This window comes from Aureobasidium subglaciale, assembly GCF_000721755.1.
Source record: "Aureobasidium subglaciale EXF-2481 unplaced genomic scaffold scaffold_11, whole genome shotgun sequence".
Classification (NCBI taxonomy): domain Eukaryota; kingdom Fungi; phylum Ascomycota; class Dothideomycetes; order Dothideales; family Saccotheciaceae; genus Aureobasidium; species Aureobasidium subglaciale.
The window spans coordinates 227,899-252,022 of NW_013566984.1; the positions used below are offsets into that span (position 1 = coordinate 227,899).

The 24,124-nt window shown below is 51.1% G+C and overlaps 8 protein-coding genes across 8 annotated transcripts; 3 read left to right on the top strand and 5 right to left on the bottom strand.

Annotated features, from left to right (window-relative positions):
• Positions 1–1,345: 1,345 nt before the first annotated feature.
• AUEXF2481DRAFT_65739 (uncharacterized protein) lies at positions 1,346–5,760 on the top strand (the record flags this gene model as incomplete). Its single annotated transcript, XM_013488132.1, has 3 exons — positions 1,346–3,908; positions 3,962–4,220; positions 4,275–5,760. 3 exons carry the CDS (start codon positions 1,346–1,348, stop codon positions 5,758–5,760), a joined length of 4,308 nt encoding a protein of 1,435 aa, XP_013343586.1.
• Positions 5,761–6,158: 398 nt separating this feature from the next.
• AUEXF2481DRAFT_29711 (uncharacterized protein) lies at positions 6,159–6,977 on the bottom strand (the record flags this gene model as incomplete). Its single annotated transcript, XM_013487985.1, has 1 exon — positions 6,159–6,977. The coding sequence occupies one exon, from the start codon at positions 6,975–6,977 to the stop codon at positions 6,159–6,161; it is 819 nt and encodes a 272-aa protein (XP_013343439.1).
• A 2,143-nt stretch (positions 6,978–9,120) lies between these two features.
• AUEXF2481DRAFT_65792 (uncharacterized protein) lies at positions 9,121–11,256 on the bottom strand (the record flags this gene model as incomplete). Its single annotated transcript, XM_013488137.1, has 4 exons — positions 9,121–9,334; positions 9,387–9,553; positions 9,605–11,098; positions 11,164–11,256. The coding sequence occupies 4 exons, from the start codon at positions 11,254–11,256 to the stop codon at positions 9,121–9,123; spliced, it is 1,968 nt and encodes a 655-aa protein (XP_013343591.1).
• A 611-nt stretch (positions 11,257–11,867) lies between these two features.
• AUEXF2481DRAFT_97913 (uncharacterized protein) lies at positions 11,868–13,234 on the bottom strand. The gene is made up of 2 exons (XM_013488201.1): positions 12,889–13,234; positions 11,868–12,827 (listed from the first exon to the last, which is right to left on the bottom strand). The coding sequence occupies exons 1-2, from the start codon at positions 12,927–12,929 to the stop codon at positions 11,885–11,887; spliced, it is 984 nt and encodes a 327-aa protein (XP_013343655.1). The 5' UTR covers positions 12,930–13,234; the 3' UTR covers positions 11,868–11,884.
• Positions 13,235–14,215: 981 nt separating this feature from the next.
• Positions 14,216–15,921, bottom strand: AUEXF2481DRAFT_40243 (uncharacterized protein). Its single transcript, XM_013488061.1, has one exon. It carries the CDS (start codon positions 15,902–15,904, stop codon positions 14,396–14,398), a length of 1,509 nt encoding a protein of 502 aa, XP_013343515.1. The 5' UTR covers positions 15,905–15,921; the 3' UTR covers positions 14,216–14,395.
• Positions 15,922–18,130: 2,209 nt separating this feature from the next.
• On the top strand, positions 18,131–19,398 carry AUEXF2481DRAFT_5236 (uncharacterized protein; the record flags this gene model as incomplete). Its single annotated transcript, XM_013487929.1, has 2 exons — positions 18,131–18,221; positions 18,293–19,398. 2 exons carry the CDS (start codon positions 18,131–18,133, stop codon positions 19,396–19,398), a joined length of 1,197 nt encoding a protein of 398 aa, XP_013343383.1.
• Positions 19,399–19,983: 585 nt separating this feature from the next.
• On the top strand, positions 19,984–21,591 carry AUEXF2481DRAFT_40246 (uncharacterized protein). Its single transcript, XM_013488062.1, has one exon. The coding sequence runs from the start codon at positions 20,178–20,180 to the stop codon at positions 21,441–21,443; it is 1,266 nt and encodes a 421-aa protein (XP_013343516.1). The 5' UTR covers positions 19,984–20,177; the 3' UTR covers positions 21,444–21,591.
• Positions 21,592–21,881: 290 nt separating this feature from the next.
• On the bottom strand, positions 21,882–23,829 carry AUEXF2481DRAFT_29718 (uncharacterized protein; the record flags this gene model as incomplete). The annotated part of the gene is made up of 3 exons (XM_013487986.1): positions 21,882–22,629; positions 22,684–23,549; positions 23,602–23,829. 3 exons carry the CDS (start codon positions 23,827–23,829, stop codon positions 21,882–21,884), a joined length of 1,842 nt encoding a protein of 613 aa, XP_013343440.1.
• Between the last annotated feature and the right edge of the window lie 295 nt (positions 23,830–24,124).

Here is a 24,124-nt window from a genome sequence, read left to right on the forward strand (position 1 = left end):
CATACCACATTTCAAATAGCGGGCGCGACATGTGGAGCAGCCCTTGGACCGCGGGCGTCCGACCATATCTCAAAAACTCGGAGGTTGAGCTTCAAAGGTATCTCATGAAGTGGGATGTGTGTGACGTCGAAAGTCTTGGTACAAAGCCACTTGAACTCAATTTTGACGTTTGTCAATTGTTGACAATATCGGATGGCGCAAATAGGGTTCTTGCTGGCGAGCAGCTCGAGGGTTGAACTTGCTTACACTACTGCCTCAAGTCCAGAGAGGCAAGGCCGCGCAGCTTACGTGTGCGCAGCTCGGAGGGACCCTATCCATGTCGAAAGATTGCAGGGGCAGTGTAGGATTATGAACGGCAGTCATGGTGTTCGTACTTGCTCGTATGAGCAGATCGGCGGTCCGCGGCCCGACGCCGGGTAGTGTGTATTGCTTCTTTTGTCGACCGGGGCGTCTTTGTTTTCCTCCGCCTTGATCAGCCACCTGGAGTGTCTCGTACAATTACGAGCAACAGCCTTATGCGTAAGCGCAAATGCTTTTGTTGAGCTGAGCATGGTCCTCTTGTACTGGACGCCGTTGGGCTGTGTTCCCCCAAGACAAGTCTATCTGGCTCTTCTCCACATGTACATCTGCCGGTAAGAGCTGCTCCCGACTTATGCTCCACGTATTTTTGAGTCCCGGTGAGCGACCGTTGTTCCCAAAAGGTCAACGGAGCATGTTTACTACCGCCCGGAGGGCTCGGATGGCGGATACCAAGGTCGCCGAGAGTCTATTCAAACGTCCATCTTGCTTCCGGGGTCCCTTATGCACCTGGAATTGGCGTGGAATCGCCGGAATGATGTCGTTTGAAACACAATTTCACAAACTGTCGGCGCTAGACTCTGTGAATCCCGTCCACAACGAACTATGAAGTCTGGATCCCCTATATCTTAAAGCGCCCAGTTCGTCATACAGGCCGTTTAAAAGCAAAACGAAGTTTGCAAGACATCTTATTGAGTATAATACATAGAGAGGTGCAGCGCTCTCTGCTTATTTAGTCTGTTTTCAGCCCCGCTTCGACTTCCAACTCCTGACTCCCTGCCTTGCATCAGTCAACATGGAGTACCGGACTACCGAGCAGATCGCAGCCGACGCTCTTGCCGGACAACCTTACCAATTCCAGAGCTACGACAACTACGAGTCACAGCAAAACACACAGCAGCAGAACTATTTCTCACCAGAGCTTTCACGCAAGTCTTCGGACGGCATCGAAGAGGTTGATGAAAGCAGCACACCCCAATCGAGGAGCAGCAGTGATGGCACCGTCGCATATGCCCCGATTAACATTCCTGGCGAGGACCAGGAGGCTATGAGAAACGACCTCATTACATTGACTCGCTCCGCAACGAACGCCAGCTACTCCGGCATTGACCCTTCTTCCAAGGACTTCAGTCTGGACAAATGGCTTCGCGCATTCATCAAGGACTTTGATGCTGAGAGTGTCAAGGCTACACGTGCCGGTATCGTTTGGAGAAACTTATCGGTCTCTGGTTCAGGTGCAGCTCTGCAGCTTCAGGACACAGTTGCTGGAATTGCTTTGAAGCCTTTGGCCACGATCAAATCTCTCCTCTCGCGCAGCGGCGAGAGAAAGCACATTCTGCGCAACTTCAACGGTAACCTCAAGTCTGGCGAGCTTCTCATCGTCCTCGGACGTCCTGGATCTGGTTGCAGTACCTTCCTCAAATCACTCTGTGGTGAAACCACTGGACTTCATATCGACGATGGCTCTATCATTCACTACAACGGTGTCGACCAGAAGCAGATGATGAAAGAGTTCAAGGGCGAGGTCGTTTACAACCAGGAAGTCGACAAACACTTCCCTCATCTTACTGTCGGTCAAACCCTGGAGTTTGCTGCGTCCACACGTACTCCTTCCCACCGTATTCGTGGCATGTCGAGAAAGGACTTCTCCAGACATACTGCCAAAGTCATCATGTCAGTCTTTGGCCTCAGTCACACATACAACACCAAAGTCGGTTCCGATTTCGTTCGTGGTGTATCCGGTGGTGAGAGAAAGCGCGTCAGTATCGCCGAAATGGCTCTAACTGGATCGCCTCTTGGTGCGTGGGACAACTCGACCCGTGGTCTTGATTCTGCAACTGCTTTCAAGTTTGTCAACTCATTGCGCACTTTGGCAAATCTTGGTGGATCTGCCCACGCTGTCGCTATCTACCAAGCATCGCAGCAAATTTACGAATTGTTCGATAAGGCCATCGTTCTCTACGAGGGTCGCTGTATCTACTACGGGTCTGCCCCCAAAGCTCGTGCATTCTTCGAAAAGCAGGGTTGGCAATGTGACCAACGTCAGACGACTGGTGATTTCCTGACTGGACTTACTAACCCTTCTGAGCGCAAAGTTCGCAAGGGCATGGAGAACAAGGTACCTCGTACCCCAGAGGAATTCGAGAAAAAATGGCTTGAGTCTTCGGCCTACAAGGCAATGGTCAACGGCATTGATGAGCATGAGAAGTCAGTCTCTGGAGAGAAGATGGTTGAGGCTTTCCGTGAGAACAAGGGCGAAGCTCAGGCAGACCACACTCGTCTCAAGTCACCATACATGATCAGTATTCCTATGCAGATCAAGCTCAACACCGTCCGATCATATCAGCGCATCTGGAACGATCTTCCCTCCACGGCTTCTGCAATTCTCGTCAACGTCTTCATGGCTCTCATCATCGGTTCAATCTTCTACGGTACTCCAGACGCTACGGTCGGCTTCATGTCCAAGGGAGCAGTTCTGTTCTTCGCTGTTCTGCTCAACGCCTTAACTGCCATGAACGAAATCAACAGTCTCTACGCCCAACGCCCAATCGTCGAAAAGCACAAGTCCTACGCGCTTTACCACCCAGCAACGGAAGCCATCGCCGGTATTGTCAGTGATATCCCTGTCAAATTCGTTACTACCACTGTGTTCAACCTGATTCTCTATTTCCTCTCTGGTCTTCGACGAGAACCGTCTCAATTCTTCATCTACTTCTTGATCACATTCATCATTGGACAGATCATGTCGGCCGTGTTCCGCACCCTGGCTGCTGTCACGAAAACGATCTCTCAAGCCATGACACTCGCTGGTATTATGGTGCTCGCACTCGTCATCTACACTGGTTATGTTCTACCAAGACCATACATGAAGGACTGGTTTGAGTGGATCCACTACCTCAACCCTATTTACTACGCTTTCGAGATTCTGATCGCCAATGAGTTCCACGGACGAGAGTTTACCTGCTCTCAATTTGTACCTGCTTATCCCAACTTGGTAGGCGACCAGTTCATCTGCTCTCAGACTGGTGCAGTTGCTGGCCGACGTACCGTCAGCGGTGACAGTTACATTCAGGCTGCTTATCAATACAGCTACTCGCACGTCTGGAGAAACTTCGGAATCATGATTGCCTTCTTGATTGGTTTCATGGCTATGTACTTCGTCGCTGTCGAGATCAACTCTTCAACTACCAGCACCGCCGAGGTTCTTGTTTTCCGCAAGGGACACGCACCCGCAAATCTTACTGGCCAGGTCAAAGAAGGTACCAACGACGAAGAAGCAGCTCCTGCACAAGGCGCTGGTTCGAACGAACACACCGAAAGCGACAAGGTCGATGCCATCCCCGCTCAGAAGGACATCTTCACCTGGAGAGATGTGGTCTATGACATTAAAATCAAGGGTGAGCCTCGTAGACTTCTGGACCATGTCTCAGGTTACGTCAAGCCAGGAACTCTCACTGCACTTATGGGTGTCAGTGGTGCTGGTAAAACAACTCTTCTGGATTCTCTTGCTCAACGTACAACTATGGGTGTTATCACTGGTGACATGCTAGTCAACGGCAAGCCCATTGATGCCAGTTTCCAGAGAGGTTGTGGTTACGTGCAACAGCAAGGTAAGCTTAATCGGGTCGCGTATTTCAAAAGACTCAAACTGACCATTCGCCAGATCTCCATCTCGAAACAGCCACCGTCCGCGAGAGTTTGCGTTTCAGCGCCATGCTTAGACAGCCTAAATCTGTATCCAAGCAAGAGAAGTACGACTACGTTGAGGATGTCATCAAGATGCTCGACATGGAAGACTTTGCCGAAGCAGTCGTTGGTGTCCCTGGTGAAGGTTTGAACGTCGAGCAGCGCAAGCTTTTGACAATCGGTGTCGAACTTGCCGCCAAGCCTAAGCTCCTCCTCTTCCTTGATGAACCCACCAGGTAAGTAGCCATCTGCGCATCAACTCATATGTACATACTAATATCTGGGAACAGTGGTCTTGACTCTCAGAGTGCCTGGGCCATCTGCGCATTCCTCCGCAAGCTCGCCGACGCCGGTCAAGCCGTCCTCTGTACCATCCATCAGCCCAGTGCCGTCCTCTTCCAGGAATTCGACCGTCTTTTGTTCCTGGCCAAGGGAGGTAAGACTGTCTACTTCGGAGACATTGGAGAGAACTCTAGAACTCTTCTCGACTACTTCGAGGCCAACGGAGCCAGACACTGTGACGACGAGGAGAACCCTGCCGAATTCATGCTCGAGATTGTCAACGCTGGTTCTTCTGGACAAGGTCCTGACTGGCACGATGTATGGAAGAAGAGTGACGAAGCCAAGGACGTTCAAAAGCAGATCGACAAACTCCATGAGGAATCCAGCCACAGAGCTCGCGAACACGAGCCCACTCCGGAAGAGCTCAGCGAATTTGCCATGCCCTTGACCACTCAGATCTCGGTCGTCACTCACAGAGTCTTTCAGCAGTACTGGCGTATGCCATCTTACATTCTTGCCAAGTGGACACTCGGTACCGCTGCTGGTTTGTTCATTGGTTTCTCCTTCTACCAGGCCGACTCTTCGACTCAAGGTCTTCAAAACGTCATCTTCTCGGCTTTCATGGTCTGTACCATTTTCTCGTCTTTGGTCCAACAGATCATGCCTCTTTTCGTCAGTCAACGTTCGCTTTACGAAGTACGTGAGCGCCCCAGCAAGGCATACTCGTGGAAGGCCTTCATCTTGGCCAACATTGTCGTCGAAATTCCTTACAACATCGTCTTGGCTGTCTTGGTGTTCGGCTCTTACTACTACGCCGTCCAGGGTATTCAGACTTCGTTGCAGCAGGGTATGGTCCTTCTCTTCCTGATCGAGTTCTTCATCTACGCCGGTACCTTTGCGCATCTCTGTATCGTCGCCATGCCTGACGCTCAGACCGCTGCTGCCATTGTCACACTCTTGTTCGCCATGTCTCTGCTCTTCAACGGTGTTATGCAAGCCCCTGATGCTCTTCCCGGCTTCTGGATCTTCATGTACCGCGTTTCGCCCTTCACTTACTGGATCGGCGGTATCGTCGCAGCTCAATTGCACGGAAAGGCCATTGTTTGCAACGATGTCGAAACCAGCATTTTCAACCCTCCTCAAGGTCAGACTTGTGGCCAGTACTTGGCCGCTTACCTGACTCAAGCCCCTGGTTACCTTCAGAACCCTGATGCCACCAACGACTGTGCTTACTGCGCTCTCAGTTCAGCCGACCAGTTCCTCGCTGGTAGCAACATTTACTACAGCCAGGTCTGGCGCAACTTTGGCATCTTCTGGGCGTTCGTTGTGTTCAACATCTTCGCTGCCGTGTTCCTTTACTGGGCTTTCCGTGTCACCAACTGGAGCCCTGCTGGACTCAAGGAGAAGTTGAAGGGTCTTCACTGGCCTAGACACGAGCCTTTGGCCAAGAACAAGGAGGGTGAGAAGCAGAGAAACGTCGCTCACCCCTATTAGAAAGTTGTTCAGTTTGCAAGGCGTTTCGGTCATTGGGAAGGCCTTTGTTTTTCTTCTTGTACAAGTTAAAAGTAGACATTAATTTTAATACTCTTTCACCGTGCTTCTAGTGTGTTGTCGTGACACGAAAGAATGAATACCGGTGTAAACGAAGTAACAGCAACAGGGTTGCTCCTGATCCCGACTCCCAGCTCGTGTCGGTGTGGTAGTTTTCCGGACTGACGATTCAAATGATTGAGATGCGAGTCGAGCATAACCTCTTGATGGAGGCTCCTGCTGAAAACGAATGGCCTAGTCTCTTCACACCTATCTCTCCTCTACTAGCTTTGCAAGTTGGCCAGATGATCTAATACCTCTCGTACTTCTGTCTGACCGGAGATGACTCTCCTTGAGCACATTCATCTGGTAGTGCTAGGATGATTGATGAGCGGCTGTACGAAGTCCCCTGACGTTACGGACAAGTCATGAATATGCATGCTCCGGAGGGTCAGCACGCTATCCCTCAACCATTCAAAGAATTGGGGCCAGATTCCGCCTCCGAGGACCACGTGAGTGATTTGCAGCACAACAAGTCCATTACTGTGCCGGCCTACCAGATCCACCAATTGATCGTACGAAACGGCGGTTTTGTTTATAAAAAACCTTCTCAATCTGTTACTGGAAACAGAACTCAATACCCTCCTGTGGCGCTCGGTTTGAGATGCCGGGTTAGTGGTGTCGAAGTCGACCTTGAACGACTGCAAACATTGGGCTTGGGACACAACATGATGTAGCGTTTCCATACCCGACACATGATACCCTGGAGGCACTATGAGGAACAGAGATTGGAGTGCCGAGAAGGGGGTCGTATTGGAATCCAAGAGGAATCGTCTCTCGGATGGGTCCATATACCTCGATCGCAGATCTAGAGAAAGTCCGCTTAGATTGTATTGGGTTGAAGCGACTGCCTTGAGACAGGGCTCGATTGTCGGCTTGAGACGGATATCGCATTCTGCTCTATGCAGTCTGATGCCTTTGAAGCCAAGCAGAACTTGATGGTGCATCGAGTCATCTCCATAGATGCGTAGGGTGACACCACGACCAGACCGCTTGAGTGCGTCGAAGACACGTGTCAGTAAGGCAAAAGCCTCGTCTGGACTGTTCAAGAGTCGGTGTTCTGCAGTAGACCTCTCCATTGTATCGTTGAGTGCAGATGTCGCTACTCGAAGCATGTCCATCGCCACCTGTTGTTGAAGGGACCATTGCAGCAACTCGCGAAGCTATGCTTGCACGATGAGCGAGCCGCTCCAAGACCATAGGGGCCACTCGACCAGAGCTGATATGGATTTGCCTTACGTGAGGCCCAAATGCTGGATGCGAGCATATATCACCCAGTAACTCCAGACTGTGCGGGGTCATGAGGGCGCAGAGGGTATGCCGATAGGAACGTGCGAACTGGCTGGTGGCGACGAGGGAAATGTGCTTGCTGACCAGACGAAGATTCGCTAAATCTTCTCTCTGTGCAGAGTCGCAGATCTGAGCAATGAGTTCGTTCGGCAGTGCTTCCAATGGCATGATGAGAGGGTTCAACTCTAAGAATAGAGGTCTGATGGGTGGAGTGAGGATGTGTGATGATGGTCAATCGCGAAAGGCTGAGAAAGCAAGGGAGGATAGTGTGTGTGAAGCCATTAGGAAAGCAGTGGTAAGTCCGAACTGGCAAGAGCGAGCAATGTCCAAGCACCGATTTGGGAGGCCTCAACTTCATATGAGTTGACCGGACAACCGACAGGAGTTGAGTCTCAGCAAGGCAGGTTAAGCTGCCATCAAGAGTGACGAGTGAGTGCATGCTCGGTGAAAAGACCACGTGCTGAGAAGGCGTAAAGTAGCGGTGCTCGTGGCTCGACCAGCCACTATCGCGTGCACCATGTCGGTCATGTGAAAGCAGCGCTGCATAGCTAACAGCAGGCTAGAAGAGAAGGTCCTGCATGATGTACTTCAGCTAGAAGGCTCAAACTGGAAGCTGGCGTACTCGTATGTCAACCTTTGAAGATTGCGCGCTACTTGAAAGTAGATGGCTTGTCTACGTGACATCAGATTCTTACCTATGAGCATCCAAAATCGGTGTCAGACTGCATGAAGCAATGGTATGAGCTGAGTCTTAACTCACTTGAAGCAAAATGGGCTTCCTTCAATGCTCCGAGTCGAACCCTGGACCCCTCTGCTTCATCACTCCTACCCGTATATTTTACCCAGATACAAATATTACCGTAGTCCTCTGTTTGGTGTAACGGCTTAACCACTTCATGACATATGAACCAAAAAATCCCCCCAAGCTCCGCAATGTATGTCGCAACCAGGTGACCGACATTTGGAGACCCAGATCAAGGAGTGCGTAAGGGGATTCACTAGCACTAAGGTGTTGGTTTTTGCTATTCTGATCCAGGTCTAGTCGATTTCCTTGCGGTCTGTGTGTCGGATATCTTCTTTTGATCTGATATTTTTGGTCAGTTGGCGAAGAAGCACTCATCGTCTCAAGACTGACTTTCACGCGTCTACCTTCACTCTTGCGCATGCCGATCAGAGGCTGTAATGTAACAAACCTGCCATCAGCTTAGAAGTATACTGACCAAAAGCCGCTGAACGATAACCAAAGTCCCTTCCTCCGACCTCAAAGGTCACTTATGCTTCCTCGTGCGCAACTTCAACACGCTAAGTGCCATGATGTACCAACCAACCTCTGGCAAACTCAACCCCATAGACGCTCCCTCGGATGACACTGACATCAACGCTCACTACACAGACGTAAGTAACACCCCTTATCTACGATCAGTCCTGCCAGCACTGCAATCGAGCAAGAGCAATACCTCCGTGATCAAGGCTGATGCGGTCGTGGGACATCTTGCACAACTCGTGTTTCTCTCGCTCTCCATGGATGCTGTAACTCATGGCACCTGTGGAGGCCGAGATGATGAAGCGGCGGTCAAGACGCTGCGACCTCAATGCTTCCTTTCGGACGATTGTCCTGGTTCACGACGAAGCCATCACAAGTTAGTCAGGCTGGTCACTTTGAACGGGGAGAAGACGCGGTGAGGAGCAGGAGATGACGTTTGCCTGATCATCGCGCTTTGACCATCAAGAAGGGATGCCCGAAATGAACAACCTTTCACAAAGACACAACTGCACATCTATAGAAGGCATGATCGAATGATCAAGGATACTTCTACCGATCTCGGATCTGAATGCGAAGATAGAGAAGACGTCAAAGATAATTGGTATTTTGTAATTCTCGAAACAATATATACAGGCTCGAAAGCGAATGAATGCCACCAATGCTATATGCGTATCCTACAACTCCTGTGTCCCCTCATGCCAAGCTCTTATTCATGCTTCCTGAAGCATCTTCCACAGACCATTGGACTCGGTAAAGTCGTGGTGGATGATGTTGACTAGCCAGTAGTTGTCTCTGATATTGCGGAGCAGGTTTGCTGACGGCGAGCGAGGAGGGTATACGTGACGCCATTCGGTCCAGATGCCAAAGGCTTCCTCTGCCCAGGCACGGAATGAGACGGCTTCGATCATGGTGGGTGTGACGATTCTATCAACCATGTTAGTGGGTGATTTTGAACTTGGTGTTCAAAGATACTCACTCCTTGCCGGTGAAGCAGCCCCATGTTACTGGATTCAAGCTCTCCTCTTCGGCTGCTTGGAAATCACCCTTGCCATTACATGCGAAATACGTGACTTGGTCATCCTTGTCGAGCTTGGTACGTAGTCGCGTCCAGTCTTCGTGTGAACAGAAGAACTCGACAAATGGCTAGATAGACGTTAGCATGTATACAGTGCATGATAAGTAATGATTACGTACCTTCTGGAACACGAAGCCACCGGGCGGCCCCCATCCAAAGATCTCATGGTCGCTGCGGAAGCCATTCACTCCAGGCTGAGAGGCGACAGTCCACCAACCCTTCTGGATCAGGCTAGCCAACTCCTCCCTGATCGTCTCGGTCTCGGGGTTGAGACCTTCTTCACTCCATGGAATGGCGTCCAGATCTCCACGAACGTGTCGCTCGAAAATGGTTGTGATATCCTTCGCATCGACAGGATAGCCCCACAGCTTCAAGGCACTGGGGATTGAGACATGCAAACTGACACCATATCCGTCAATCTCACCATATGCCGGACTGCGAGCATCACCCCATCTTCCGTTTGGGAAGTCATCCCACGTCGCTTCTCTTCCCATAGCACCTTCGCCCTCGGAGATTGCTAGAGCGTCTGCGCGCGATGGCGGGTTCTCTCCTGGCACACCGGCCTCATCGTCGAAAACTTCGAAAGTTGCGCTACCGCAAGATTCCGACCTCGTTCTGTCGACTACAACGCGGTTCTGGGGAGCAGAGTTGGCGAGGGAAGATCTGCGACGAGCCTTTGATTTCTTGTCGCCTTTGCCGTTGGCGACTGGTGTATCATCCTCCTCTACAGCGACAAAGTCATTGACCGCACCTATCAGCTTGCAGCGTTCTACAATGTGAGCAACAGCTTTTTCCAGGTTGAGCGTGTAGAAATGGAAGCCTTTAGGTCCAGGGTAGCCATTTTTCTTGAGAGCCTCGACCATCTCACTCAAGATGTCGACACCAGCGCGCTTTACAGCTTCATCGTCGTTCTTGATTGGGTCCAGTCTGTCTGCGACTTCGGAGGGAAGATTGGCGTGGCTGAGTTTGGTGGTTCTCTTGAGGATCTGATAGCTCTGAATAGGCATCAGGCCGGGGATGATGGGGATTGTCTCGAAAGCACCGCTTTCGTGCTGTCGTAACAGCTTCTCGTAATCTTGATATGCGTGAATGTCGTAGAAAAGTTGGGTCATGAGGAAGTCGGCGCCAGCCTCGACCTTCTCGACCAGATATGGCAGATCGTAGGTTGCATGCTGGTGCTCGGGATGTGATTGATCGGAGTGGCCTTCAGGATATGCAGCAACGCCAATGCAGAAGTAGTGTCCGTACTCCTTGCGAATGTAGCGTACCAGGTCGACTGCCCATGTGAACTCCCTGTTGCTGTCATCCTCCTCATTGTTCTCCAGCTCGTTGGAGCGGTATTCGTCGCTTCTCGGAGGGTCACCTCTTAACGCAAGAATGTTCCGAACACCCAATGATTTTGCTTGTTCCAGAGTTTCGTCGATGAGCTTGCGCGACATATTTGTGCAGGTCAAATGCAGACATGTAGCGAGGCCCAATTGGCGCTGCGTCATCTCGGCCAGAGCTAGAGACTTTGTCGAAGTACTGCCACCAGCGCCCCATGTTACGTTGACGAATAGTGGCCGTAATGAGTGTGCCATACGAGACAGACGGGCGTGGAGGTTTGCGAAACCCTGGAAACTTGTCAGACTCCTCTCCCGCCATGCCCATGCAGCTGCCCCTCCTCGCCGCCTCTTACCTGCTGAGTCTTTGGAGGAAAGAACTCGAGAGAGAAATATGTGCTGTCCTCCGGCAACGCCGCGATCTTGTCGGTGATCCTGTCTGAAGGCATTTCTGATCTTGTTGCGTGCATGTTTGCTCGTGTGACTGAGTGGCAGGGGAAAATTGGGAAATCAATGTCGAGATACGCATAATTCGGCAGTTGCTCTTCTTAAGGGTCCCCCCGATACCGCCAATTTGTGGAGAGCCACGGACATTCGTCATGTTGAAGCCAGCGTCGAAAGTGGTACGCGCTTCTTTACTGCTTTCGTCCATTCAATGCGGTCTTGTTTGGCATGCGTGCATGGCTTTGCGCTTTCCTGCTGCACACGGCTGCCTACTTTTACACTGATTATCCCCCGCCTCTGCTGCATCTCCATCGCGACCCCGCGTTGGAGGTGCCAATGCATACCTACTATCCCTGCTGACCCCCATGCCGTCGCGCGCTTCCGCCTTGAAAGCAGAATATCAATATCCTTTTGCCGGCCCAATCGATTCACATAGGTATCGGGTAATCAATGCGTTACAATACATGCAGACAAATGCTGCAATTTCATCGTCAAATACCGCTTCATTATACTGCCACCTTCTCCTCGCCAGTTCCGTTGCTGGTCGAGCTCTGGTTCTGGTTGCGGCGTCCGTGGTGGCCCGTCTTTTCATAACGAGCCTGGTCAATCACGCTGCGTTGAGTGATGCTGTCATCATGGCTTTTCCAAACCATGTTGGTGTCTGCTGGCAGAGACAGGACGCGCTTGATGGTTTCCCTGCATTCGAATGTCAGCAATGTTGTTCGAAATCGTGTCGCATCCTATGACTTGCCGAATCTTGACGTTCCTGCCTCCGTCGTTCTTGGTCCAGATGCTGAACACATCCTCGCCACTGCGCACACTGACAACAGCACCGCAAACCTCCTCGCCGGCCTCGGCGAACTGGTCTCCAATCATGGCCATTAGCAGGTCCTCCCAGTATCGGTCTGCAACGCCTTTCTTCAATCGCAGAATCCACTTTCCTCCCTTCTTGTTCTCCTCATCCTCCCATACAGGCCTGATGCCGTCACGGAAGAAGTGGTAGTCTGACACGGTAGGGAGTCCGGAAGGGTGTTTCAGGTGTGAATAGACCTGCCAGAACTGTTGCGCAGTCGAAATCTTGCACATCGGTCTAGTGGATTTCTCGTAGTCCGAGTTCTTTGATGTGGGGGGTCTGTACCAGATGACCCAGGTGTACTTGAGCGGCCACGGGCTGTCATTGCCTCTTGCTGCCGGCTCTATTGATTGTGAAGTTGCGGGACGGGGTGTAGTAGCAGGCGCAACCTTTCTAGCAAAGCTCTTCTTCTCTTCACCGTCCTTCTTCTCAGCTGAATTGACAGCTGAGGACGTGCCAGCGACAGCTTTGGCAAAATCAAAGGCAGTGCCCGGCGTTTTGGGTGTCTTTGTAGCAGAGCCAAATGAAGCGAAGGCGCCATTGCCTAAACTGAAAGCGCTGGAAGCGCCTGTAGTAGGCGACGAGATTCCGCTCGTGGTCAACGGTGTGACAGAGTTGAAGGGATTGTTGCGGCCGTGAGAGGAGGTGCTGCCGAAACGTTTCGACGACGTATGTCCATCTTGACGATCTGACTTGTCCATTGTCAGGGACAGTTTTCCAACGCTATACAGGCGCATGGTTAGCCTAGGAGTGAAAGACAGGGAGAAGATCGGCGGGGTATTACTTTGTGCGACGGGACCAAAGGTTGTCTCTGTCCTTGTCCATTGCGGCGACTGCTAGCTTGAGAGAGATACAGGAACAGGGGGGAGCTTCGGATAGAAGAGAAGGCTAGCTAGGCAGGCTGGACAAGGACGGAAGGGCACAATGGGCGTGTTTCTCAGGTGAACAAAGGCAAGGTGGAGAAAATTGTGACAAGCTCGCGCGGCGTAGTATGGTATGTTTCTGAAGGTGGTCGACTGTTTTTACGGTATAGCTCTAGATGCGGCGGTGTTCAAAGTCTGAGTGGAAGCTGGCTGGAAATCGTATTTTGATCGGGAGTAATAGCGCGTGAAGTGGTGTTTGGTGGTGGGATCGAGTATTTGCATGATGCCCTCCAAGTCGCCGTCGGAAGCAGAACTGTCGCAGCTCGTGCCAAGATGTCGCACGGACCCTGACGTATCTTTTTCACTACAAGAGATCTCAGTGAAGGTCCTCTCTTCTTTTCTCTCTCAACCAAGACCACCAACTCAAATCTTCGCTGACTGGCTATATTTTCTACCTGGTTGGCGACTCCGATGCGTGTGTCGAGATTGATTCTACCCCACTTTTAAAACCGTCTTCACGAGGGCCCCTTCGTGGTGGCTCCCAGGACATGGCGACGACCTACAAGATGGGACACCTCGACTTTGATAGATTAGCATTTAGTGAATGTATGTCATGATTTACTCTTTCCTTCTTCGCCTTTGTTGCAATGATGATCAACATGAAATTGGTAATCGCACTACTAGCGCAGCCGCGACATGTGTTCAGCATGATCTTGCTGGTTGTGCATGGCGAGAATTGGCTTGACTGAGCACCAGAGTAGAAGACTCTATCACGCATTTTGAGCTACAACACGACTGACGTAAAGAAGATAGATGCCGTTGAATGCCTTGCTTTCTTACAAGTATGTGGTAGACAAGTGTCTGCCTCAGACTGACTATTCCTCACTACCCGTTCAGCACGACCGCTTCAAGGATCGGCACTTGCTCCTCTCCTGAATCTCTCACAAAAGTATCTAGATAGTCAATCATATAGACCACATACAGAAGCTTGTCAAACTCTCAAGAGAAGTATACGATGACGTGCAGCTACGACAGTGCACAGACGACTAAAGGCTATCAATCTCGTGGGACGAGAGCGATCTCTTTCTGTAGCTCTCGTGGAAGTCGCCTCGGGATCTCAAGTTGACTGTGCCTTTTGATGGCATCACTGTAGGTATCGCTAGTGGCGAGAGCTCATCGCGACAAAAAATAGCTATGGAGAAGCATGTGCTACAGAGTTATCTAGAAAAGGAGATTTAGACACCAATCGTGCATAGTCGCAGCTACACATTGAGCTTTCTGTTTGCTTGACCCTACAAGAGCAAGAGTATTTAGACGGACTCGTACCACACCACAGGAGCATATCTTTACAACCGGCCAAGAGGATGGAAGTGCAACGTGGAAAGAATGCCTTGTCTTCGTGAATGCTCTAGGGTAAATGTGTATGTTCTACGTCTTCTTGCTCCTCTTGTTCGCCTTCTTGCTGATATCTTCAGTCGAGACCTTGCCCTCAGTACCCCATTTCTTCCTCAACTTCTCCTCTTGCTCTTCATTCCATTCTCGTGGCAGAACAGCGAAGACCAGATAACTTGTATGCGTCTTGATGTCAGGTTCTGTTCTGTGCACAAGTCTTCCCTCCTTGAAAGTCTTTCTCTCTTCTGCCTCCTTCTTGATACGTTCCAGTCTAGATGCCTTGCTCTCAAAGTGGCTGGCCGGGTGATCTTTGGTAGTGCTAGGACGAGGTTTGGGTTGTCCGTTTGCCTCTGCTGCCTCGTCGGCTTCCTTGAGAGTCTCGTGCCATTCCTTAAATCGACCTTCGACTTCACGCAAGCGGTTCACGGCTTCATCTACTGTAGCGGCGGTGGCGTTCACACCTCGTAGTCCTTCTTCGTGCAGACCCACACGTTCCCGTCGCACATCGATACGTTTTTGCATAACTTCGACCATTTGAATCTCTGTCCAGCCCAGACGGCGGAGTGCGGCGACTGTGGCGGTGACTTGCTCGATGCAAGGACTGAAGGTGCAGAGGTGGACGGGTACGTTTGGATTCAGAGGTGAGATGAAGGGCTCGATAGATTCTTCGGTGGGTGTTTCTGACTCTGAAGCAATATCGGCGGCATCGGCTGAGGCAGAGTTGGCGACAATTCTGGCAGTGCGCGCAGGTAGTCGTTGACGGGTCAAGTTCTTCAAGGCCATCCAGGGGGCGGGGAGATCGAGGAAGATGGCATCCGCTTTCGGGGACTTGTTTTTGGGATCCTCTTCGTTGAGGAGAAAGCCGTCAGCGTAGACGTCGCGGTGTGTCACGCGAACAAGGTCATCGAGGCCGTGAGCACGAACTTCGTCCCGCAGGCCAATAGCACGAGGCTCATGATATTCGAAACTGCACACGCGACCATAGCGGCGCTTCTTCAGTGAAGGTTCTGATGAGGATTGCGAAGGGTAGCCGTTGAAGACGGCGCGTGCTGAAGCGTGTGTAAAAGAGCCCGAGCCAGCGCCAGCCTCGATGATTGTCTGACCAGGGCGAACCTGCAGTCTCTGTAGAATGTAACTGGCATCGGGTGTGTAGACGACTTGTGTTCGGTGGGGCAGACTGATGGTCCAACTCTCGGGGGTAGGCGGTAGCAAGTGTACGAAGCCAGTGCCTGCTTGGATAGCCTCTTTCGGTGCCTCGGTGTCATCCAGCTTGCGCTTAGCTCCCTTTCCACGACCTCTTGAACCAGTGTCGACCTTGGATGCGCGGACCTGAGTGCCCCATGGAACATCCTTTAGTGTCGAGTGAGGGAATGAACCGAAACGGGTATTCGTGACAGCGCCCTCTGCGTAGCCATCATCTGCTGTTGACTTGAGGATGAGGGGGATGAGTTGGTCGCGTTTAAGATGTAAGATTGCCAATGATCCGATCGAAGCGGCAGCTCCAGCGTCCAGAAAAGGCGACGACTTGATGTCCGAGGTAGCCATCGTTGTTTCTGATTGTCTGGACTCTGTTATGGCGCGAGCATTATTTTTCTGTTCAGTAGAGACGCCTTTTGCCAAGCTTTGCGGAGAAGTGGTGGGGCACTCCCGATGGCCGGCATGACTTCTGCATCATCGCAAGTGCATGTGCATGGTCCACGAGATTTCCTTCGACAGTCATCACCTTGACTACTCGATGCTCAGTTGTTTCTCGCTCTACTCGCGTGCCCTTCAATCACTCATCCATCTGATGTCATTGCTCTTGCAAGCACTCGTCCTCTGACTCTGGCTCTTGCAACGCGCCCACGCCCAGTCCGACTTACCAGAAGTCGTCCAGCCATTCACAGAGATCGATTTCGCGCAACAATATCCATAATGAGATGGTATCCTGGAAGAGCAAGTATGCTGGCGGCATGTTCACCATGACCGCTTCCGTTAGTCCCAGTTCGGCGAGCTGCAGTATAGCCATAAGCATAACTTCAAGACTCATCGACCGGACCGACAGTCAAGTTTGTGCGTCTAGAGATAGGTAGGTTTCTTGCAAGGCAGTTGTATGATCCCTCATACATCGCACTACCTTTATCTTATATAATATCTCCTTCCCTAAGGCCATGCGCCCGAGCATGTCAGCTTGGACATCCTCAAAGATATCACGACACTCCTGGGCTACGATGTGGACATGGCATGTCTCAAGTGATCAGTGTCATATCTCTGCTTTTGTCTGTCGTTGACCGTCTCTGAGATCATGGACTATATGCAGACACATGACACGCTCTATGCTATGCCTGGTGAATGACACCGAGGACACGATTATACAGCCACATATCAAAGTCATAGCTGACGGATTCCATTGGAAAGCACTCAGATTCTTATAACAACGTCTTTGAGACCATGCGAGCTGCGCTCCCGCATTCCTGAGGGGCTTTACTTCTACCTGAGCATGTCACTCTTGGATTGGACAGAAACAGTAGAGAGATACGGCCATGGTCCGCAAGATAAGAACATGGCCCATAACAAGTTGAGCAATTACTGTAGCAATCTGCGGGAGGGTGAACGATCATGTGTGAAGAGGCAAGAGTCTCTGTTCACCTAGGGTGTTCTCAGGTTGCGACCTACTAGCATATGTTCAGTTCGGGTTCATTTCTGATGATCACCTGTTCTTGGCTGATATGATCCGAATGGCTGCATGGCAACAAGGCTCAAGCCACAGACAAGAAACCATCCTTGGACGGATTCTGGTTCCAACAGCCAATATAGACCTGACACTGTTTGTCCCTTCTGTAGACTGATAGATGCCCTCAAATTCGCAAGTCACAGAGAATTCTGGCAGTCTAGACTTTCCAGTTACTAGACTGGTTGTGGTAGGGATTGGGCACTTTGTTGTCCGTTGGTCATGCCAATCTGAGGCACTATAATCGACACGCGCAAACAGCACTGTCTGTCTCGACTCCCATCTCAATAAACCATGGAAGCTAGTCAAGCCAGATCGAGACTAAAAGTCGATCTCAACGACATCCGAGTCGTGGCGGGGGACAACCAGGTCATGAGAGCCGCAAGCCGTTGATCCAACGAACGACTTCGAACCACCGAAGTGTTCTGCTGTATGGTCATAACAAAGTGGCAGGAGAGGCACTCTTGGGCTTCATCCGACCAGAGCAATCATATTCGGATCGGAATTGCGACGAAATCCCACATGTATCCTTGTCTCGTCACGTCATCCTTCCCTTTGATAACCTGTCCTGATGTCTGACCTTACCAATTGGAGGTTGGTGTTGGTAGGACAAACGCTACTGCGGAAACGTTAAGTGGCACAGAGCAAGTCGCGTTATGCACGAAGCTTACCACAATGTATGCAGGATGAGTCCGACGAGCCAATCAAAACTACGGACGTGCGTTCCTAACCATGCCGAGCTGCGGGGCATGTCCAATTTCGGCAAGAGTAGTACTTCCGTCTGGCGCTTGGATCAGACACGAACGACACGCGAGGAAGGAGCGAACGCGACCTGAGACGAGTACAGGACATCCAGGTCCCCCTTGTCTACCGCTGACACTACCCTCTCCACTCACTCTCTCACCCAGGCGCTTATACTCTTTTTCGTGTCGCCATACCATCTCGTCAGATCCTGTATCATTATCATTGTCGTTGAGAAAAAATCTGTGACAGCCAAGTAAACAAATCGTAAACAGAACGGCTCAACTACCTGATCGGCGTAATACTCGTCGCAAGCGATCATGGCGGCTGTATCGATGCCCAGACAGCCCTTCGGTGTCCTTGACAGTCCTCGCCTGGCTCATCTGTCTGGTATGAAGAATCGTCAGAATGGTACGTTCAGGCTTCAGTCTAGCATTCTGATCTGCTTGATATATAGATGGCTGACATTAGCGTGTATGCAGGCATAGCCAAAACTCCTAGTCCCTTGTCTGGCAAGGCAAAGTCAATGGTTCCAACATCATCACCCAGCCTGAAGCCTTTAACAAAACGTCCTCTTACTCTTTCCTTTGACGAGTTCGATGGAGAGAACAACGACGCCGAGAATGTGAACCCGAACATGTTCCTCTCTCCTATGAAGCGCACAAAGATGGACAAGCCCTCGATATCTCTCAAGCCCAAAGGCCTGAGCACCATGCCATCCTCGTTCAACTTTACTTTCAACCCTACAAAGACGACACCTGCAACTTCCATGCCTCCTCCAGCCATCGTTCCTTCCCGTCTCTCAACACCGATGAAGTACGCGGGCGTCACCAAGCCCTCAACAAGAACACCACTCACAGCGCCTGCTGGAAGATCTCCCAAATCAAAGCGTGATCGTCGCAGACTCAGCGCTCATACACCTACTACTCGTGTCGATTCTGCAATCTCTAGACCGTCTGCTCGCACCGGCCTTCCTTTCAGCATAGACGCCGCCCTCACTGCTTCCTTGAAGGCTCCTGCCCCAGTCGCTGCGCCAAACGTGAAACCCGTAGCGTCCATCGACGAGTCAATGCCCAGTTCATGGTTTTTCGCTATCCATGAAGACACTCCCGACGAGGAAGCCGAGAACCTCATGGAACACTCAACCTTGACTCTGGATCTTTCTTCCGATGACGAGTCTGCAACCAAGGCCGACGAAAACAGAGGCAAGGAGAATGTCGCTCCTGCCGGTTATGATCCCATTGCTTCTTCCTCACCCACTCGCCGATCACGCCGCCTGGCCAAAACAGCTGCTGACATGGATACTGACGAGGCTGCTCGTGCCCCTCTTGGCTCACTCGACACTATCGAGTTCATCCCTGAGGGTTTAACGAAGGACTCGATCGTCATCCTCCACGAAGCTTCTGAGATTTGCAACCTGGATGTTCCTGTCGTCAAGGTTGACAATGATTGCACGCCGCCCATCGTCATCTCTCCGCCTAAGCAGACTTCACTTGACATCTTCGTCTTCGAAGATGAGTCCGCAACTCCCGCTCCGTCTACTGGTGGCAAGCGTAAGAGATGCCTTGACGATGATGAGGATGAGTGATGGTGCTTGTCAAAGTCGAGCACAACAACATGGGATCTAGCGACACGGCGTACCTTTCTGAGTTTTGTTCTTCGGGCATTTTTTAACGACAGCGGGTATGATTACGACGGCATTCTGGCGCACACTCTATCGCGGGTTTAATCATGGCATGGAAGAGATGGATATGTTGGAGTAATTGGTCATGTTCTGGACTTTCGGACTCTTTTCTTGCTCTCCGCCGTTTTTGCTGGACACATCTGGTGTTATTAGTAGCGTCGCCTGGTAGCACATTCGTTCTTTTAGATTAGTAGCCATAGCATCCTGAATTACACAACCGCAGTATTTCTACGCAACCCCTTGCTCAAGAGATATCTAGGCGAGTATTATTCTTCGACTAGCGGTGAAGCCTTACGTAGGACAATGGCTTGATCGACCCCTCGTCATGGTGCAACTGTCGGAAGTCAACGACACCCAATTCTACACCCGCTACGGACGACATGTGATCTATCTCATGAGAAACTTCAACACCCGACAGCGAGTTGCACGACATGCAATTGGTGGTGACCTCTCTATACCGATTCGCGCTACCCCGCTCGCGTCAAACTTAAAAACTTGTGGAAGGCAAGCGCTGCTCGTGCTTCTGTCCTTTCTTGATCTCGAATCATCATTCCGTCAAGCTGGTCTTGTCGCCACTTTGTAATATGTAACCTAGAGGTCCACCTAACAAAAGAAATTGACAACATCAACTTCTCTCAATTTCTCACTCCTTAGGGTATCTCTCCCACGCATAATCTCAAGCCATGGCTCCCTGGTGGCCTTCCCCGTCCGAAGCAGACAAGCCCCATCGTGACGATGATCCATTTGCCGACTTTCGTCGTTTTGCAGAGGAGCAAATCGGAGCTCTAGTTCAAGGTATCAACTCCTTACCTGGCTTCAGCTCCGCCTCTCTGGGTGCAGAAGAACAGCATTTAACAGACGAGATGAGAGAACTGCGCAAACGACTCGAAGAAGACTTTCCGCCCCTCTTCGCTTCTCTTCTAGGTGCGCCAGAACGGAGATCATATCTCGGAGGTCCTATTAGCGAAGAAGCTCGTCAGGCTGCCCGCGTATTACTTTTGCAAGCACGCAATGCTAGTCTTGGTGTCAATCCAAACAGAATTCTCAGTCTGTATCAGGATCATGGTCAAGGTATGATGCCTGTTCATAGCAAGTTTCCTATCCGTACGACCACCAGCAACACAACTTGGCTAGGTATCGACTGGTTCAGACACAGTCCTTACTCCCCAATCCAACTCGAACAGCACTCTACCGCTCATCAGCATGGTGGCAAGTGGCGTGCTGCCTTTGAAGATCTGCTCTGCGCTCATCTCGACAAGCCGCAAGTTGCTTACGACGCTTGGAAAGCCGAGGATTCTATCGCCGCTTCTGATCTAGAGAATCAGACACTGTACAATCAGTGGGCCCAACCTGGTATTGACTGGATGCTTGGCCTACAGTGCAGAGGAATTCTGCCACCCCAGCTACCCAGCCTCTACAACATCACCCCTCTCGAGACCAAGAAACTTGATCGCGTGTTCGGCAAGATCGTATCTGGAGTTAGTAACTTTTGGACACCATATGGCCGTTCCGTATACGAGGACTTTACGCAGCTGGCGAGAATAGTGGCCTCTCCTGATGCCGAAGACTTGGTCTTGAGAAGGAACATGCAGCCCGAGACCGAGATGGACATGTATGAGAGCTTGTGGAAAGTGAAAGAAGACTACAGCGAGGAGCAAGCAAGTTCATCCAAGGCGACGTCGATGTCCAACAACTCCTCAGTATCGATCTCATCTTCGGATCCGGCAAGAAGTCAGAAGCCCAGCGTCATCTCGGTCATGACCACCACCGAGATGCGTACCATTCCCGACGGCACAGTCTACACCAAGCGCGTACTGAAGAAGCGTTTCTCTGACGGCACTGAGGAGAACAGGGAAGAAGAGTCGACTGGACTACCCGAACAAGAGACGGGTCTGGAGAGTGATGGCGGGCATGACAAGAAAGATGGCGCTGGATGGTTCTGGCACTGATGTCGGCTGTGGTATCGCTTTGATAACGACTATTATGATTGACCGATAGCTGAGGTGTCTTTATACCCTTGCTGTATTCATTGCTCATGAAATATCTCAACAATTCCGTGACTCCGTTGTTTGATGTGCAAGAAAGTGAAAAAGAGGCCAGAGCAGAAGAAGAGAAGATTTTAGTTGGTAAAGGGCCAATTTCATGGCCCGGAGCCGACGACGCAATTTGGTAAAAGGAAAACCACCAACTTCATAGTTGGGTCAGCAGTCCCACATCGCTACCTCCTGAGCATGCCAGACTTGATGCCTACAGCTATCACCAGGGAACAAAATGCGCAATCAATTTTATTACTCTTAGAACAAGAAAACTGCAGAGACATTCATCAACCGTGTCCATTCTCATTGATGCTGCAAAAAGCATTTTGACGTTGTCAAGGCTTAAGCTGCTCATTCCAGCCATTCTTCTGATAGCGCCAGATGACCGACCATCTCAGGCAGGCGAGCAAGTTCAATCTTGCAGTATTCATCATCTCCCTCCTCGTTTTCGTAGCATCCTTTGGATTGGATATCGTCGCGACACTCGCCCTCTTCATCGTCTTCCCAGATGATCTCTTCTGTCTCTGGTGGGAACACTACGGCTCCGTCGCGACCCAGTGTCCAAGCATAGACACATCTCCACTCATACTCCTCAAGGACCATATTGAATCTTAGAATCTTTCCAGCGGGGTTCTTGGGAATGCTCTGCTTGAAGCGCATCTCGAGAGCACCGACCTTGTACTTGGAGAGATATTCCAGGCAGTGATCAAGCAACTCGCGCATGATGACGAACTGGGCAGTGTATTCAGGTAGACCGGCTTTGAGCACAACATGGGCGATGGGTATCTCTTCTCCGTCTACAGGACAGCCATACACGCCGACATCAGAAACGAACGGATGCGTGAGTAGGCAAGCCTCGATTTCTGTAGGAGAGACTTGCCAGCCACGGTGCTTGATGATGTCCTTGACGCGATCAACGATATAGAGCTTGTGGTCGTGTGAGAAGTAGGCAACATCACCAGTGCGGAGCCAGCCATCACAGAGGGTGTCGTGGGTTTCGGTAGGATTGTTGTGGTATCCAAGCATGTTGATGGGACCCTTCACGAAAAGCATGCCTGGCTTATGAGTTACCGTAATGTCCTGATCGTCTTCGTGAATTCTGGAGAAGGTCTGTCAGTTGGGCACATCTAAAGATTTGTGCTGAGAAACTTACTGGAAGTCGTAAGAAGGAAGGAAACGGCCGACGGAACCATTCTCGTCCATCTCAGGCCACTTGAATGTTGTGATCCAACCAGCTTCGGTCATGCCGTAGACTTGGACAATGCGTGCATGCTTGTAGAACATTTTAGCGGCAGAATTCTGCATGGCAGCCGATATGGGAGCGCCGCCACTCCAGATAGTGTGCACCCAGTGAAGTGCAGTACGTTCTTCTTCGGGTAATTGTCTGAAAGCCAAAAGAACGGGAGGAGGTGCTGCCATTTCGGTGATCTTGTATCGCTCGACATACTCGAGGCAGCTTTTCAGGTTGAAGCGAGGCATGATATAAGTGGTATGGCCAGAGGCGAGAGCGTCGACAAGAGCAAGAGGGGCGGTGAACCCATGGAAGAACGGAGTAAAAAGTAGACGGGCGACCTCGTAGTTCTTGGAGATGGGCTCGTGCAAAGCCAGGTTCTCTGTGACCAAGCTCAAGTGCGATCTGGCAGCCATTTTTGGCAGACCGGTGGTGCCACTCGTCGACATCAGGACGGCGACGGTGTCTCTCGATAGGGTCGGGTCATCGAAAGAGACCGGATCGAGGACCGGAACACCAGAATCACCAGCCATAAGACTAGCGAGTGAGTGTCGGGCACCGACCGACGCACCAGCCTCTTTCTCTCCCCATACGATGATGTTACCAGAATCAAGAAGACCTTCAGAGGCCTCGGAGACCGCTGCAAGGGAGACGGGATCCGAGAGAACAAATTTGGTTTCCGAGACCTTGAAGTGGTGGCGAAGCTCACCTGCCTTGTACATGGGATTGGCCCCCGAGAACACACCGCCTGCCGTGATGATGGCAAGGAAAACTACCGGATACATGATCTAACTGGCTATCAGTCGCTCTCTTTAGCAAGCTCGTTCCTTTGTGACTTACATCGTTCAAATGAACGACACAGACCGTGTCTCCGCGCTTGAGACCCGCTGCTTGGAGGCCTTGTGCCGTCTGTTCCACCATCACCTTGGCTTGCGCCTTGGTGATAGCCCTTTCAGGGGCGGTGGCATCAATGAGGATTGGTTTGTCCTCATCATACACCCCGTGGTCCAGGACGAAACGGGGCAGGTCCTTGTGACAAAGACGAGGGGCTTGCGAGCTTGCTGCCATCTTTCTCACTAACAATGGAGAGTTAGTTGACTTTCTGCAGTTGCGCAAAGAATTGGTTGATGTGTGGAAGTGATAGGGAACGATGGTGAGGATAGAGTTTGGGCAGGTCAGTCAAGGGAGGAGTAGGAGGTATGGTAGAAAGAGCGATGCAGGTGTGGGGGGTCAATCGACGAAGGGCATGATGCACTGATATGGGAAAGTGAAGCGCAAGTCCAGCGCTCAGCGTCTGCGCATGGAAGATTCACGCGCATCATATCATAATGCAATGCGGACTTGTGTCGATGAGTAGGAGAGT